At 36.4% G+C, this 18332-nt stretch overlaps 1 protein-coding gene and 1 non-coding gene across 2 annotated transcripts in view; both read left to right on the forward strand.

The window, feature by feature from the left end:
• Positions 1-18332, forward strand: part of WDR44 (WD repeat domain 44) — a 93148-nt gene that overhangs the window by 17296 nt on the left and 57520 nt on the right. The window contains 1 exon segment of the mRNA NM_174774.2: positions 11368-11401. Coding sequence (NP_777199.1) covers positions 11368-11401 — 34 coding nt within the window.
• On the forward strand, positions 17972-18049 carry MIR1277 (microRNA mir-1277). Its single transcript, NR_130620.1, has one exon. It is a non-coding gene; the product is annotated as a microRNA mir-1277 (primary transcript).

Consider the following 18332-nt stretch of genomic DNA (forward strand, 5'->3'; position numbering starts at 1 on the left):
GTTGTGCTTCATAATTACATTTTACTCTTGTACATATCAAATATATAATAACAGTTTAAAAGTTAAATTAAGACAGACTAATTAAGAAAATTAGCCAAATGCAAAGTTTCACTGCTTATACTTTCCAAAATAAAACCAAAGTCAAAAAAGTCAAGAGGCAGTCATTTCTGTCTTATCTTCTCTGGATTAGCCGTCCTTAGTACTTTGTATCATCCTACTCAGTTTCTGAAACATTCACCAAATTGGTTTCTCTTTTGGATATGTTCCATTTTATGTTTCTTGTAAAATATGGTATCCCAGTGACACGTGATATTCTTAAGTGTGTTGTTATTAGTGGGAAGTAGAGTAGAATTTACCCCTGCCTTGTTCAGGACATAATAGTTTTGTTTTGCCTGCCAATACAGGAGACATAAGAGACACAGGTTCAATCCCTGGGTCAGGAAGATACCCTTGAGAAGGAAATGGCAACCCATTCCAATATTCTTGCCTGAAAATCCCATGGACAGAGGAACCTGGAGGGCTACAGTCCATGGGGTCGCAAAGAGTCAGACACAACTGAAGTGACTTAGAATGCATGCAGTTCAGCCTAAGATCACACTAGCTCTTTCAGCAGTCATATGCTGAAGTCATAGCAGTCTTTTATGACTCTTTCAGCAGTCATATCACAGCCTTTACTCTGTCTGAGCAATCAACAAAAGTACCTGAGTGTTTTCATGTGATTTGTTAAATCACATCTCCCCAGTCATGCATTTTGCATTTATCCCTACTACATTACATTCTGTTAAGATTTGGCCAGTGGTTCTGACCTGTTGAAATACATTTTTGGATACTGTCAGCTAGTATACTCCCTAAGCCCTCCAACTTTGTGCCATCTGTAAATTTGGTAGATAGGCCATCGGTTTCTTCTTTTAAGACATTAAGAACATCAAGTGAATAGAACATCAAGTAGGATAGAGCACAAAAAAAATTAATATTTCCTTATGGTTTTTCATTGATCCATTAATCAGCACACCTTGAGTTATGTTTAGCCAGTTATAAACCCACCTAAGTGTATTCTAGACTACATCCCTTTGTTGTCTAAAAGGATATCTTGAGAGAATTATAAAATTTAGTACAAATTTTTAAAAAAATATCCAGATTTTTTTGTTTGTACGGTATGCTCTTTATGTTCTCGGCCAGTAACCCTATCAAAAAAGAAAATTAATTTTGCATGTTTAGCTTTCTGCAAATGCTTATTCTTAAATAAGAGTATCTTTTCCCTACACCTAAGGCCCTTAAACCATTTATTTCATCATGTGTTTAAGAATTTTGCTTGACATTGACATCAAGTGAATTTGTTTATAGTTTGTAGCACTACCTGCTTTCCAGTGTTGACCACCAAAGTTTTTCCTAATATCCTCTTCCATACTCTGATTCTTCAGAGGTTTTAGAGATTGAACTCCATAAATTCTCAGCTTTTGCTAGGATATAATTTGTCTGGGATAGAAGAACTGAACTCATTTAGAGTAGCCAGGTATTTTTATCTCTTTGAGTGCTTTGGAATTCGATTTCCTCATCCTATAATTTATTTTTCCCTTTCTGGTTTGACTATCAGCAATCTTAATTGGAAAGAAAAATAATCAATATATCTTTCACATATGTACATTCAGTCAAATCGTGTCTGATTTGATAGCCTGCCAGACTCCTCTGTCCATGGGATTCTCCAGGCAAGAATACTGGAGTGGGCTGCCATTTCCTTCACCAGGGAATCTTCTTGACCCAGGGGTCAAACCCGCATCTCCTACATTGGCAGGCGGATTCTTTACCGTCTGAATCACCAGGGAAGCCCAGCCTATTACATTATATAATTTATCCACGTATAAGCAGACTGCAGTTTATTTTTGTTACTCTTGTTAATATAAATTAAAATAATGAAAAACTGTCTCTGGTATTTTTTAAATCTTCTCACATTCTGAGCAACAGTCTTTCTGATACTGTTCTTATAGGTTTTTGTACTTTTCCTTGGGTGTGTGTCCATTCCATCCCTCCAATCTCTTCTGCATGTTCTCCTTTAAAATATTCCTTATGACATATCGCCATGGAGATGCAGTCAACAAAATTCAGACAATGAGAAATTCTGCAGGGTGAACAACCTAGTGTTTTTGTTTGTTTGTTTAAGACTTATTTAAAGAGCTGTTTTAGATTCACAGCAAAACTGAGAGGAAGGTACAGAGATTTCCCACACACCCTTCCCCCAACACATGTATAGTCTCCCCCATTATCAACATGCCCTCGCCAGAGTGGTACTTGTTACGACTGATGAACTTCCATTGACACAGCATAATCACCTAAAGTCCAAAGTTTCCCTTAGGGTTCACTTTTGGTGTTATAGGTTCTATGGTTTTGGATAACTGCATAATAGCATGTAGCCATCATTATAGTATCGTACACAATAGTTTCACTGCCGGAAAAAAAAATCATCTTTAGGATGAACAGCCTAGTTCCTCGATACATGAACTTCAAAAAATAAAAAAATGAAAGGAAACCTACTGATTGAAAGAGACATATCAACTGATTATGGCACATGAAGCTTATTTGGATATTGATTGAAATGGACCAACTGTAAGAAAAAGTTTGAGACTATCTGGGAAACCTGAATGTTTACTGTATATAATAAGGAATTGCTAAATTTGATAATAGTGTTATAATTATATTTTAGATACATATTGAAATTTTTATGGGTAAAGATTAAATAATTTATGAGATTTGCTTCAAAATAATCTGGCAAGGGAGTGGAGGGAGGCATATTGATATTGATCACTATTGACCATGGTCAACATTTTATACATATGGGTTCATAATATTATCCCAGTTTGTACATGCTTGAAATAGCCATAACTAAAGGTTGGAAAAACTGCCCCCAAATAATTTTTATGTTCACATACATTGTTACTGGCAGATTCATAACTAAAACTCAGGTATCCTGATTCCAGTTCATGTTCTTTTACTAAGTAGCTAAACTTACAGCCTTTCTACTTTGAGATTGGTGTCATGATGCCCTTTCAGTCTTTGGGAACCCCCAAATCTTCACTGGAGAATTTGTGGTGGCACTTTTAGATAATTAAGACTTTAATAAATGGCCAGTTTCACTTGACTGGCTACCTGCCCGTGTGAAAGTAGGAAGAGATTTTAGACTTTGTGGGGGTAAACTGACAGGCTGCATGTGTTGTTCAAATCAGTAAAGAGACCCGGGTCCTAGACCTAATCAGACCCTCATCTTAGTGTAGCTCTAGGAGAGCGTGGGAGAAGGCAATGGCACCCCACTCCAGTACTCTTGCCTGGAAAATCCCATGGACAGAGGAGCCTGGTAGGCTGCAGTCCATGGGGTCACTGTGGGTCAGACACTACTGAAGCGACAGCAGCAGCAGCAGCAGGAGAGCGTGACCTTGTCTGCCTTGTTCACTACTTTCCAACCAGTGCCTAGCCCTGTGCTGGTACGAGGTAAGCAGTAGGTAAATGTTGAATGAAGGTATTAATTTAACCTTCTTCAGCCTTGTTTTCCTCACATTGAGACAGTGGTCTAAATGAGTCTTCCTTCAAACACTGAAGAAATATATATTCTTACCTTCTTACTGATCTAAAAAAAAAATCCTTTTAGGACTTTGGAAAGAATTACTTTAAATTTCTTTTTAACACCAGGTAGTATCTATAGGTAGTATGCTCACTTTTAACACCTGGGACAGAAAACTCAGTTATGTTGTATCAAAATCCCTTAAAAGTAGCCTCTGCATTTTCTGTTGGATTGATTTTGTTTCTATTAAGTGAATGAATACGAACCAGGGTCTCCTGCATTGCAGACGGATTCTTTACCAGCTGAGCTATGAGGGAAGCCCACTGTTCTCAACATTAGTAAATTAGAGAGTCAGGTTTATTAGCAAGTTGCAAAATCAAGCTCAGGCTTCCCAGGTGGCTCAGCGTTAAGGAATCCACCTGCCAATGCAGGAGACATGGGTTCAATCCCTGAGTCGGGAAAATCCTCCAGAGAAGAAAATGGCAACCCACTCCAGTATCCTTGCCTGGGAAATCCCATGAACAGAGGAACCTGGGGGGTACAGTCCATTGGGTTGCAAAGATTAGGACACAACTTAGCGACTCAAAAACAACAAAATCAAGCTAAGAGAGTTATAAATAAAATACTGCATTGCTTGCATATTTTGAATTGAATGCAGTATTATTGAAAGGATTTGACATTTAGCTTTCTATGGAAACTTAGTGAACAGCTTTTAGATAAGTTGTAATTATTGTCGTCAGATCCAAATCCCAGTGATTAGCACCTACCTTTGGAAGTAATGACCTTATTATTCTAGTAAAATTTTACCTAAGGTGTCTGAAAGTTATCACTGGATCAGGTCAGAGTTAATAAAAGAAAAAATAATTCCTATACTGCTCTGCAAAATGACCAGAGCAATGTTTTGATGCTGTGTAGCATTTTAAAAATAATGTTGTGTAGATACTAAACTGCATTGGTGGTGGTGGTTCAGTTGCTAAGTCATTTCCAGCTCTTTGCAACCCTGTGGAATGCAGTACGCCAGGCTCCTCTGTCCTCCACTATCTCTTGGAGTTTGCTCAGATTCATGTCCACTGATTTGGTGATGCTATCTAACCATCTCATCCTCTGCTACCCCCTTCTCCTTTTGCCTTCAATCCTTCCCAGCATCAGGGTCTTTTCCAATTAGTCAGCTCTTTGTATCCAGTGACCAAAGTATTGGAGCTTCAACATCAATCCTTCCAATGAGTATTCAGGACTGATTTCCTTTATTATTGACTGGTTTGATCTCCTTGAAGTCCAAGGGACTCTTCAAGAATCTTCTCCAACACCATAATTTGAAAGCATCAATTCTTTGGCACTCAGCCTTCTTTATGGTCCAACTCTCACATCCATATATGACTACTGGAAAAACCACAGCATTGACTATATGGACCTTTGTTGGCAAAGTAATGTCTCTACTTTTTAATATGCAGTCTAGGTTTGTCATAACTTTCCTTCCAAGGAGCAAGCGTCTTTTAATTTCATGGCTGCAGTCACCATCTCCAGTGATTTTGGAGCCCAAGAAAATAAAACTTGTCACTGCTTTCCATCACTGCAGTGATGGGACTGGATGCCAATGATCTTAGTTTTTTAAATGTTGAGTTTTAAGCCAGCTTTTTCACCTTCTTCTTTCGCCCTCAAGAGGCTCTTTAGTTCCTCTTCCCTTTCTCCCATTAGAGCAGTATCATTTGCATATCTGAGGTTATTGATATTTCTCCCGAAATCTTGATTCCGGCTTGAGCTTCATCCAGCCCGGTATTTTGCATGATGTTCTCTGCATACAAGTTAAATAAGCAGGGTGACAATAAACAGCCTTGACGTACTCCTTCCCCAATTTGGACGCAATATGTTGTTCCATGTCCAGTTCTAACTGTTGCTTCTTAACCTGCATACAGATTTCTCTGGAGACAGATAAGGTGGTCTGCTATTCCTATCTCTCTAAGAATTTTACAGTTTGTTGTGATCCACACAGTCAAAGTCTTTAGAGTAGTCAATGAAGCAGAAGTAGATGTTTTTCTGGAATTCCCTTACTTTATGATCCAACAGGTGTTGGCAATTTGATCTCTGGTTTCTCTGCCTTTTCTAAATCCAGCTTGTACAGAAGTTCTCAGTTCACGTACTGCGGAAGCCTAGCTTGAAGGATTTTGAGCATAAGCTTACTAGCATGTGAAATGAACGCAGTTGTAGGGTAGTTTGAACATTCTTTGGCATTTCCCTTCTTTGGGATTGGATGAAAAACTGACCTTTTCCAGTTCTGTGCCCACTGCTGAGCTTTCCAAATTTGCTGACATATTGAGTGCAGCACTTCAACAGTGTCATCTATTAGGATTTTAAATAATTCAGCTGGAATTCTATCACCTCCACCAGCTTTGTTCATAGTAATGCTTCGTAAGGGCCACTTGACTTCACACTCCAGATCTCTGTCTCTAGGTGAGTAACCACGCCATCGTAGTTATCCCGGTCATTAAGACCTTTTTTGTGTAGTTCTTCTGTGTATTCTTCTACCTCTTAATCTCTTCTGCTTCTGTTACATCCTTACTGTTTGGTACTGAACACAAATACCCTAGCTGCAAAAGGAAAACTCTAGAATTAAAATGCTAAATGGATAGGAATGGGAGAAAGCATCTGTCACACATTGATTTATGTTCAAACATGAGGTTTGTTAGTATAAACTCAATGTAGTGAGTGCATGAAATTAACTTTTTACAGAAAATAGGATATAATGAATTAAAATATTCTATCTGTATTATAAGTTGCTGAAATGCTAACCTTAAAATTGCTTTTATATTCAAAACGTGAGTGCAGGCTACACTAAAAATCAGTATTTGATCTGTAAGCCATGTGGGGTTTTTTTTGTTGCTGTTGTTTGTTTGTTTAGTAGAATACCAGTATTTTTTTAACTTAGACTCTGTTTTGAAGCTGTTTCAGAAATTGTTTGTTTTCATGTTTAATAGTACCATTGATAGACATTGTCTTTAATTTCAGAAACTATGCTGCAAAATCAAAGATTTACTGCATTTGTAATTAGTAAGAATATGTTGGAAGATTCTTTTTATGCTATCAGGTGATGAAGGTAGTTTCACCCATTAAAGTCATATTTTTGTTCAGCTTTGTAAGAAGCACATTTCTTATTTCAGTGAAGCTTTGTTAATCATATATTTAAATGTGTCAAAAATATTTGATTTAAAAATAACCTATGGTAAAAACTTTTGAAATGAAAATTGAACTTTTGAAGTTCTCATTTTGGTTTCTAAAAGTTTTGTTTAAATGTGTGGTAAATTACCAATATTTAAATATATCTACCTGTTACTTCGGTTTTCTTAAAAATTTCTCACATGTATGGGGTGTAATAAAAATTACTTTATTTACTTTTGTATGGGAAAATTGGGAATTTTTATGGGAAGAATCACTAACCTTAACCTTTAAATAGGAGGAATCTAATATTTAGTATGTACAGAAAAGTTTGAAGGAGTATTTTTCTAGTTAACTAGGTGTATCAGCGTATTTACCAGACATTTCTGGATGTGTGTGTGTGTGCTGGCTTATGTTCATGTTTTCTATGATGTATCTCAAATTTAAGGAAAATCAGAGGGTATAAAATTTAGATCATTAATCATGGTATAAAAATTACATCTTCACTCCCAAACTAATGAAGGGTCTCAAAATAAACTTTCCTAAAATTACAGAACTCTGAAAACCCTTGCTTAAAGGTCTTGCAGCTAGTTGGTTGGGAAAGCCAAGAGTAGAACTAAATTTTCTTGATCTAGTCCCTTATTTCTCCTGTCCCCAAACTCGAACATGAATAAATTGTCTTTAGGCACATAATCACTCTGAAACAGTATAATATTATCTCTACTTTGAATGTATAGACTGAGTTACAGATAAGAGTTGAATGGTTGTCTAGGGAGATCCTCATAATATCTGGATTCTTTCTTTACCCTACAATTCCATTTTTAAAAACCCGGTTTCCCAGACTAAAAGCAAAAGATAGAAAGGGAGGGGGAGGAGAGCTTTTTAAGGCAGGCACATGGCCAACTGTATAAAGTGACCACTTCCATTGAGGAGGGAGATGTAAAGCTATAAAACCCAGACATTCCAATCATGGTAGCCTAGGGTCCTGTAGTGTGAAGGCACATAAATCCTCTGTGCCTTACAGTCCCTGGAGGGCATTACTGTATTAAAATATAGTGTAGTATTTGAGCATAATTATTCTGAATCAGTAGCAAAGGGGAAAATGTATATCGTTTAAGAAGGTATTTTCAAGGGCAAGATTACTGAAATGGCAAGGCTTAGCCTATAATGTACTTATTTACAAGCTGCTTTTGAAATTTGAAATTCAAAAATAATTAAAACACTTTCAGAAGTTTGGCACTGAAAAGAGAAGCTTCATTTCTCTGGCAGTTTTCTATATGGAACATTTCATTATTTCATTTCCTAGCAGTGCCAAATCAATTAGATGTTAATTGTAGTTGTTAAAGGCAGATCAGGATTCAAGCCTTTGACTTAATTAGTTTAGTTCAACCCAAGAAGCAACGCTAATTACCTTTACTTTGGTGTTCATTCGCAGCACTGCTTAGAATATTCTCATAACTGTCATCTTTTAAGGCTTTACACAGAAAAAAGGCAACATTGCAATGTAGTTGAGAGAGTGGACCCTAGAGTCAGACTGCCTAGGGTCAAATTCTGGCCCAGTTATTTACTAGCAGTGCAGTTACCCCATCTGACCCTAGCTTCAGGGTTTTTTTGTGTAAAACAGGGAAGGTAATATACCTCATTGGAAAGTTGTGAGGACTAAAGAAGCTAAAGCAATCAAGTCTTAGCGCAGTTTTTGGCACATGCTTAATAACTGATGGGCATTGTATAATTGTTATTACAAGGCCCCTATTAAGAATTTTTCATGTGGGAATACTAAATAATGATTTACTGTTTCTTATGGTGAAATGAATTGTTGTTTCCACATTTTGGCACATGATACAAATCATTTTAACTAACTTTGCAAATTATAAATATGCTTTCAGGTTTTACTAGGTGCTAATAAATGGATGAAAAAATTTATCACAAAAAAATCTGGTTTTACAGACTACCTGTTAAAGACAAACTCAGGCTTAATCAGACTGGAAGAAGCTACAAAGTATTTTACTACCTACCAAAACCTTAGCAACCTTTTAATATTTACATTATGTTTCAAACATGAGTGGCTTTTCTTATTAGTTTTTTGTTTAATGACATCACAAAATGCAAGCAGGATCCCATTTAATCCCCAGCTCAGTATAATCTGGTGTTTTTCATGTTCCCTGTTGTTAAATAGGCTGGAGCTTTATGGGCTGTAGGGTGTCTTTTCTGTATCCAGAAATTGGTCTCAGGCTGCTCACTACTGACAGACTGCCAAAGTCCCTTGGAGAAACTTGGTGACACTCATTATTTGTGAGTTTCAATGGAGCAATTCAAAGCTGCTGAGGAAAGAAACTACAGCTTATTGTGTGTGCCCCATGTGCTCTCTCACTGAATCCTATGAAGTGTAGATGGTTTTACCCCTTTTCCAAAGGAGGAGATTGAGGCCTGGAGAAATTAAATGAATTGATCAAGATCACACATAAGGTAAACGGCAGAAACAATATTCAAGCAACATCTATCTGCACATGTTCTTTTCACTACATTCCCTTGGCTTTCAAAAGGAAGTAATAAATTACTTTTATATACTTTGTATGTAGTTATATGTAAAGCTCCACCAGAACCAATCAGAACTGTTTCCTTGTATGTCAACAACTGATCTATAACTTAGAGCTCTTTATGAAACCAGTTACATACAAGAGAGAAAACTGTGGTGCCCTATTCTGTTTGTGTTTGTTTTTTTTTTTTTTTTTTGACAGCTAAAAAACCTGATCAGATTTCTCAAAGTGGAAGTTATGAGGAAGGCAGATTTTCTTTTTCTTTCCTTCTCTACCTCATATGGGGCTTAAGTTTTTTGAAAAAATCTTACTTCCTCTTGTCTCTGTACCTCTGTGGTAGGTGATTTTCTTCTTGGTTGGAGTTCAGAATATGTGCTACATGGGAATTTGAGCCTCTTCAAGGTTTTTTGTTTTTGCTTTTTAACCTTTTGTTACTGATTTGATTGCACTTGTCTTATTTTGCACATTCTTTGTGTAGAATCTTGATTCCTTATTTAAAAATTGGAATAGCCTTGGTCCTAATCACCTCTGGATAAACAGGATTTTGTTACTGAGCAGTATATGTTTGCCAGGGAAAACAGGTAATTGGGGATAAAAAAATTTTTGTTCCTGGAAATTATCCTTTATTAAGATGAAATTATATTGTCCAGGCTCTGCAATTAAGTGGGCAGGCACTATTTTTTTATACAGCTACCTTCTTTTTTTTAAACAAGCTTTAAAAAACCCCTAAACTAGGATTGTGTCTTAATCATTTTCCTACCCTTAGTCTCTGATAGATAGTAAGTGTTTCATAAATGTTCATTGAATAAAGGGGTTGATTTTCTATTGAGTGGCAAAAGTAACTTTTTAATCACACTTTTGATTAGAGGTCAAAGATTACTCAATTTGGCACATGAGAAGCTTGGTAGTAGGACTTGATGCTTCTCTTGATTCTGCCCCTAACTAAATATGTGACATTGGGGAAAGCCATTTAGTCTCTTAGTTCCTCAGTTTCTTTACCTATAAAAAGAGGCTCTATGGCTAGATAGATCTTGAAGGCACCTTTCTACATAAAATTGTATCATCTGTGATTGCTGCATTTAAAAAATTTAGAAATGGCTTATTAATATTTATGATTTAAAAGCTTCTTAGTGTATAACCCTGAAATATAATAAGCAGCTGTAAGGGTATGTCACTCTTTCATGTTTTGAAGCAGGTATCAAATTGTTCCTATTTGAAGAAAAATATGGGGGGTGAAAATAATCGGTGAAAAGTTACTTTTTAAAATTATCATATCTAAAGTAGCCTGTATTTAAGAATAGAGTTTTGTTGTAGTAAAAAACAAACCAAAAAAGAGCTATGAACAAAAATGGGTGTTCTCTCTTTAAAAGTAACATAAATGTCTAATGCATATGAAACTTCATCCATTGGGCTTCCCTTTGTGGCTCAGCTGGTAAAGAATCCGCCTGCAATGCGGGAAACCTGGGTTTGATCCCTGGGTTGGAAAGATCCCCTGGAGAAGGGAAAGGCTACCCACTCCAGTATTCTGGCCTGGAGAATTCCATGGGCTGTATAGTCCATGGGGTCGCAAAGAATAGGACATAACTGAGTGACTTTCACTTCACTTCACGTCACTATAAATTGAAGAAGCACAAATTAAGACAGCAGTGAATACTTTTGCCTATTGAATTTTCTAAATATTTTAAAATAGCACTCATTTTTGTCAAGGTTATTAAGAAACAGAGATGAAGAGTAATGGGAGAGTAAATTGGCACAACTGTTCTAGAGAGCAATTTGAGAGTTTCTCCAAACACTGAAAAGCCTGTATACTTTTGAGCTGCATTTCCACTTCTAAAGAAATTTGTGGAAGAGTACAAAATTATATTCATATTAATGCTAATTATAGTGTTATATGTCTAGGAAGACAAAAGATACAAACTCAGATCTCTTGGTGGTAAGACTATGGGTCACTTTAATTTTCTTCTTTACTTTTTTATGTTTTCTACATCTTCTGTATGTATAGAAGAGTTTTCTAATTGACAAAATATATAAATGTTTTTAAAAATATGGACTTGCCTTTAATGAGTGTGTAGAAGGATTTCCCTTCTCATAGCCACTATTCAACACCTTCTTGCTTTTATTTCTGAACAGGTATCCAGGAAAAGTTGGGATTTCAGCATTAAAGGTAAGTTGTGCTTTGTGAAAGTCATAAGTGTATTTCTACAAATCGCATACACTTTTCATTCATTTTTCTCTTTTTTATGTAATTCCTCATTTTTTGCTTTTGCTTTCTATTATTTTTTGCTAAGTAATATTATCATTGTATCTTACTTGAGGTGTGATTAAGTATTCTAGAAATACCTAGTTAAATACTGTACTATAAGGAAGGGACTGTAAGTCTTTTGTAGATTTCTACCCATTTTTATTTGGTTTATAATTTTTAGAATAAAGGAACACTTGTATTTGTGCGTGTGTATATTTTATAAAGTAACCAAAACACTAGTATGTTTATTATGGGCACATGTATTTGGTATCATAACCTCATATAAAAATCAATCCTAGCCTTATATTCAAGCAAAGAAATTTGATACTGAGAAATTATGCCAATGAGAACCATTTTAAATACAAGAATATCACCAAACAGAACTATTTACATCAAATAGAATATATACTGTATGTGTATGTTTGTATATGGTAGTGTTCGTGTGTATGTCTGTACATATGTATGTATAATCTCAAACATGCTATAATTTTTTTTCAGTTCCAGTGTCTCTACCTTCTATTTATATACATTGGATACTGATATCTTTGATAAATTATGGGATATTCATATGGAATATTCTGTACAGTGGTTATGAATGAATTAGTTATATACAATAACATGGATGAATTTCAGCACCATGGTGTCGAGGTAGGGGGGAAACAAGTCACAGAAAAATATGTGCAGTAAGATTCCATTTATATTCAGCTCAAAACATGCAAAACTAAAGCATATATTGTTTAGAGATACAAGCAGAATAAAATTAAAGAACAGCAAGGAATGATAAACACAAAGTTTAGGATATCAGTCATCTCTGAGGGGGGAAAGAATGTAATGGAAATGGAGAAGGATATACAGGAGACTTGAAAGCTAATAATAAGACTTCTTTTTATTAACCTGAGTACTTAAAAAAGGTTATATCATAATTCTTTAGTCATTATATGTTATAAAAATCCTTTTATATTAGCTATTTAATAAAACCATTTAAAAAATGATACATGGACATGGTTAAAGTTCACTCAGTGCAAAAAGAAGATGGTTGAAATTGTAGCTTTCCTCCCATTCCTCACCCTCCACCTCCCAGTCCCCTATCCACAGACTGTTGCTGATTATGCTTGTAGATTTTAAAAGCCACTTAGATCTTAAGATATTTTTAGGTTATCACAAATAGGTTTGGGGAATTTATTTTATCTCAGTAATTATAGATTGTCCTTAGCTTGAATAAAATTAGGTAGAAAATGTACATATTTAGTAAATAAAGATGAAGTTAGATATTTGTTTCTTTTTTTTACTTTTTATATTGAAATAATTATGGAGTCACAGAAAGCTGCAAAGATAGTACAGAGAAGTCCTTTTTATCCTTCACCTATTTTTCCCAATGGTTATGTCTTAATTATAGTATAATATCAAAACCAAGAATTTATACTGATGTATAAGTATATAGTTCTGTGTCAGTTTATTACTTGTGTATATTTGTGTAACCACTACCACAATCAAATGAGATTTTATCACCACAGAGATCTTCCTTTATAAAGTCATACCCACCACCTCCCCCACAATCATCCCTAATCCCAGATAGCCACTAATCTGTTTTCCATCTCTATAATTTTGTCATTTGAGAATGTCCTAAAAATTGAATCATATAGTATGTTACCTTTTGAGATTGGCTCAGTTGATCCATCCAAGTTGTTGCCTGTATCAATGGTTTATTCCTTTTTGTTGTTAAGTAATATTCTATGATGTGGATGTACATGGGTTATTGAGTGCTTATTGTGTATAACAGCATATCTGTTGATATCTTAAGCAATCTAAAGAAAAGTTTGATATAGTCCCGGCTTTTGATGACTTACAAGCTCACAGAAGAGAGCTATATATAAGAAGGGATAATAGATGAGGTATTGATATTTGTAGACTGGAATAGATCTTAAGTACTACAAGGAGTTTGGAGGAGGAATGGGAAGGTAGAGCAATGGTGAGGGCAGTGTTACCTGGAATAGCAGAGAAAAGTTTTTGGGAGGAGTTAGAACTTGTGTTAGGCTTTGAAAATTGGGAGATATTTACATAGGTAGATAGAGAAAAAATGGGAAAGCATTATATGTTAGGCGCAGCCATGAAATTAAAAGACGCTTACTCCTTGGAAGGAAAGTATGACCAACCTAGATAGCATATTCAAAAGCAGAGACATAACTTTGCCAACAAAGGTCCGTCTAGTCAAGGCTATGGTTTTTCCAGTGGTTTTTATGGATGTGAGAGTTGGACTGTGAAAAAAGCTGAGTGCCGAAGAATTGATGCTTTTGAACTGTGGTGTTGGAGAAGACTCTTGAGAGTCCCTTGGACTGCAAGGAGATCCAACCAGTCCATTCTAAAGGAGATCAGTCCTGGGTGTTCTTTGGAAGGAATGATGCTAAAGCTGAAACTCCAGTACTTTGGCCACCTCATATGAAGAGTTGACTCATTGGAAAAGACTCTGATGCTGGGAGGGATTGGGGGCAGGAGGAAAAGGGGACGACAGAGGATGAGATGGCTGGATGGCATCATCGACTTGATGGACGTGAGTTTGAGTGAACTCCGAGAGTTGGTGACGGACAGGGAGGCTTGGCGTGCTGCAGTTCATGGGGTCACAAAGTGTCGGACACGACTGAGTGACTGAACTGAACTGAATAGTATGAACTAAATAGTATACAAAGGAGAGAATTTGATGGGAGTGTTGAAAGACTGGTGTGACCAATGTAAACATTTCAGTGGTGGAATGTTGGAAAAATAAATTGGGGCCATATTTCCATGAGTCTTGAACGTCAGGTTAAGAAATATGGCCTTTACACTATGAAAGACACTATGGAGATTCCTTCGAAAACTAGGAATAAAACTGCCTTATGACCCAACAATCCCACTACTGGGCATATACCCTGAGAAAATCATAATTGAAAAAGACATATGTATCCCAGTGTTCACTACATCTCTATTTACAATAGCTAGGACATGGAAGCAACCTAGATATCCATCGACATATGAATAGATAAGCTGTGGTACATATATATATATATATATATATATATATATATATATATATAAATGGAATATTCCTCAGCCATAAAAAGGAACACATTTGAGTCAGTTCTAATGAGTTGGATAAACCTAGAGCCTATTTATACAGGTGAAGGAATTCAGAAAGAGAAGAACAAATATTGTACATTAAGGCATGTATGTGGAATCTAGAAAGATGTTACTAATGAGCCTACTTGCAGGGCAGCAGTGGAGACGCAGACATAGAGAACAGACTTGTGGACACGGAGGGGGAAGGAGAGGGTGGGAAGAACTGAAAGAGTAGTGTGTGAAATAAATAGCCAGTGGGGGTTTGCTGTTTGACTCAGGAAGCTCAAACTGGTGCTCTGTGACAACCTAGAGGGGTGAGGTGGAGAGGAAGGTTCAAGAGGGAGGGGACATATGTATACCTATGGCTGATTCATGTTGATGTATGGCAGAGACCAACACAACATTATAAAGCAATTATCCTCCAATTAAAAATAAATAACATTTTTTTTTAAATCTGGGCTTTAAAATTTTAAAGCAAAAGAGTCTGATGGAGAGATGGGGTTGATAGGAATGTATGGATGCATATGACAACTATTTGAGTTTCCTGAGTTGTTTTTTTTTTTTTCTCTCCTCTGAAAAAAGAATGGCGAGCTCATCTCTCAAGCATTTTTTAAAATTTCACTTTAGTCACAGTTAATAACTTCCCCTTCCTCACTACTAAAACAGAAGTGACCTGAATTTTTTAGTAACTAACATTTTTAGCTTAATGTTCTTTAGTAGATAATAATGAAGATTTCTTTGAGTATAGATCACCTTTGTACAAATGGTTTGTGAAACTAGGTCCTTTGGTGGTGAGCTTTTTAAAATTAAAAAGCTCAAATCTTACAACTGAATACTAGGAGGGTACAAATGGCTCTTTAATATCCAATATAAATGGAGGGAAACAATGGTGTGAATGCTGGAAATTGAATAGAAAAACCATACCTTTTAAGAAAGCATGTTTCTCAGGTTCTGATAGGTAGGAGTTAGAGAAATGGCCTGATGGTGGGAAGCGGGATTTAGTTGGTACTGTGCTTTTGTAATGGGGCAGCCCATCTCCAAAAGAAGGTAATAACTGAGGACTGTCTCAAGTCTAGCTAAGTTGATGTTGGTTGTCTACAGGCACATGCTTGGCTTCCATTGCTTTGTCATCAGCCTGATTGAAGTGCTGGGGGAAGGGCCTGGACATTAGACCTTACTAAGGAGAGTATCATAGATGACTATATACTAAATCAGATTTTACTAAGAAATCTAGTTAACCTCTTTAGAGATCAGATCATCTGGTAGATACAGTATCACTCCTTAAAACTAGGACTTAGCAGTTGTTTACCTTATAGGAGTTGATATCTTTCAAAAGTTCAAAGTCTAAGAGAGTTTTTTTAAAGCCAAATAAAATAGAAGCCTAATCACTTCTTGGCAGTTTTGGTCTCTGATCTTTGTAAGTACTTAATTAAATCAAATTAAATTGAGGTACAGGAATTATTGGTATATATTTTTCTTAGGTTAACTTAGGGAAAATATCTGTGGAATTAAGGTAGTACAGTGCTTCTGATTTCCCTACTAATAATGAACAGTTATTAGAAGGTAATTGGAGGAGGACATGGCAACCCACTCCAGTGTTCTTGCCTGGGGAATCCCATGGACAGAGGAGCCTGACTGACTACAGTCCAGGGGGTCACAAAGAGTCAGACACAACTGAAGGGACTTGGCACACATGCATGCATGCAGTTAATTTGTAGGACAGTTGAAGGGTGTTTCTCTAATACGAATGAACTGTTCTTAACGATCATCAGCTTTTAAGAATTAGCTCTCATCTTGTCACCATGGCTATTTTAAAGTAGTCAGTGAAGACTTTTCTAATATAATAACGCTTGAGCTATAACACTAAGGATGGTAAGGAACCATCCAGTTGGCCAAAGTATAATTCTGGGATTATGATGGGAAAGGGAGGCGATCAATATAGGTGTGAAAGATGCAGTTCAGTTCAATTCAGTCACTCAGTCTTGTCCTACTCTTTACGACCCCATGGACTGCAGTACGCCAGGCTTCCCTGTCCATCACCAACTCCTGGAGCTTATTCAAACTCATGTCCATCGAGTCGGTGATGTCATCCAACCATCTCATCCTCTGTCATCCCCTTCTCCTCCCTCCTTCAATCTTTCCCAGCATCAGGGTCTTTTCAGATGAGTTAGTTCTTCTCATCAGGTGGCCAAAGTATTGGAGTTTCAGCTTCAGCATCAGTCCTTCCAATGAATGTTCAGGACTGATTTCCTTTAGGATGGACTGGTTGGATCTCCTTGCAGTCTAAGGGACTCTCAAGAGTCTTCTCCAACACCACAGTTCAAAAGCATCAATTCTTCGGTGCTCAGCTTTCTTCACAGTCCAACTCTCACATCCGTACATGAAAGTGAAAGTCACTCAGCTGTGTCCGACTCTTTGTGATCTCATGGAATAGTCCATGAAATTCTCCAGGCCAGAATACTGGGGTGGGCAGCCGTTCCTTTCTCTAGGGGACCTTTCCTAACCCAGGGATTGAACCCAAGGCTCCCACATTGCAGATGGATTCTTTACCAGGTGAGCCACCAGGGAAGCCATCCATACATCACTACTGGAAAAACCAAAGCTTTGACTAGATGGACCTTTGTTGGCAAAGTAGTGTCTCTGCTTTTTAATATGCTGTCTAGGTTGGTCATAACTTTTCTTCCAAGAAACAAGAATATTTTAATTTCACGGCTGCAGTCACCATCTGCAGGGATTTTGGAGCCCCCCCAAAATAAAGTCTGTCACTGTTTCCCCATCTATTTGCCATGAAGTGATGGGACCAGATGCCATGATCATAGTTTTCTGAATGTTGAATGTGAAAAATGCAGGCAGGAGCCAAATCATATTAGGTGCTCATAGACTATGGTAGAGTTTAGATTTTATCTAATACTTCAAATCCCCTGAAACAACTTTTCTCTTGAATAATCTATATAAGATTGGTAGTATTTCCGAAATGCTGGGAGAAATTCAATGAAACAAGTTTTCAGCTTGAAGATATTGGAAGTCCCACAGTCCTACAGAAATATATCTAGCACATTAAATCTTTAGCAATATAATAATCTCTGGAGTAGAGAGATTATCGGAGCCTATCCTGATATTTGTGTAATTGCTACCTTAATATGTACGTATATCCTTATATAACTTAGGTCAGTTAAAAATGGTTATATAGTGACTTTCTGACAAACTCTGTGATGGACACCAAGAATTATGAAATTTTTTTTCTCAGTGTCAGTAGTAGCATTTAAATTCCTGCACTTCTATAAATGTAAAGAAAATTTAAGATGGAAAAGAATACTGTGTTACGATTTGCAAATGTATGATTGTCTTATTTTACCCAAATTTTTTCCAGCAGAAATGCAGGATCCATTTCTACCTTCTTTAACCTCCCAAATATATATATATATGTACGTATGTGTATATGAATGTATACGTAGATATATATGTATTTTTGGTGGGTTTAATTTTCTTCATCTGTTACTGTTTTGGGAACTTCATTTAATACCAGTTAACTTTTGATTCCTTTTATCTGAAGCATATAGAGTTTCCAAGAAAACAACTCTCTGAATATGGTTTGCCACATTTTCCATATTTTTGGAGCAATACTTTGGGAAAAATAACAATTCTGATTCAACCCTTTGCTTAAATTTGTAACCTTTTTGACCTGCAAAAGTACTTAGTAGTTCTTATATTCCTGTACAGTTTTTTAATGTTAAAAAGTTAGGTACACTTTAAAAGAAAATAG

Source organism: Bos taurus, chromosome X, assembly GCF_002263795.3.
Source record: "Bos taurus isolate L1 Dominette 01449 registration number 42190680 breed Hereford chromosome X, ARS-UCD2.0, whole genome shotgun sequence".
Classification (NCBI taxonomy): Eukaryota; Metazoa; Chordata; class Mammalia; order Artiodactyla; family Bovidae; genus Bos; species Bos taurus.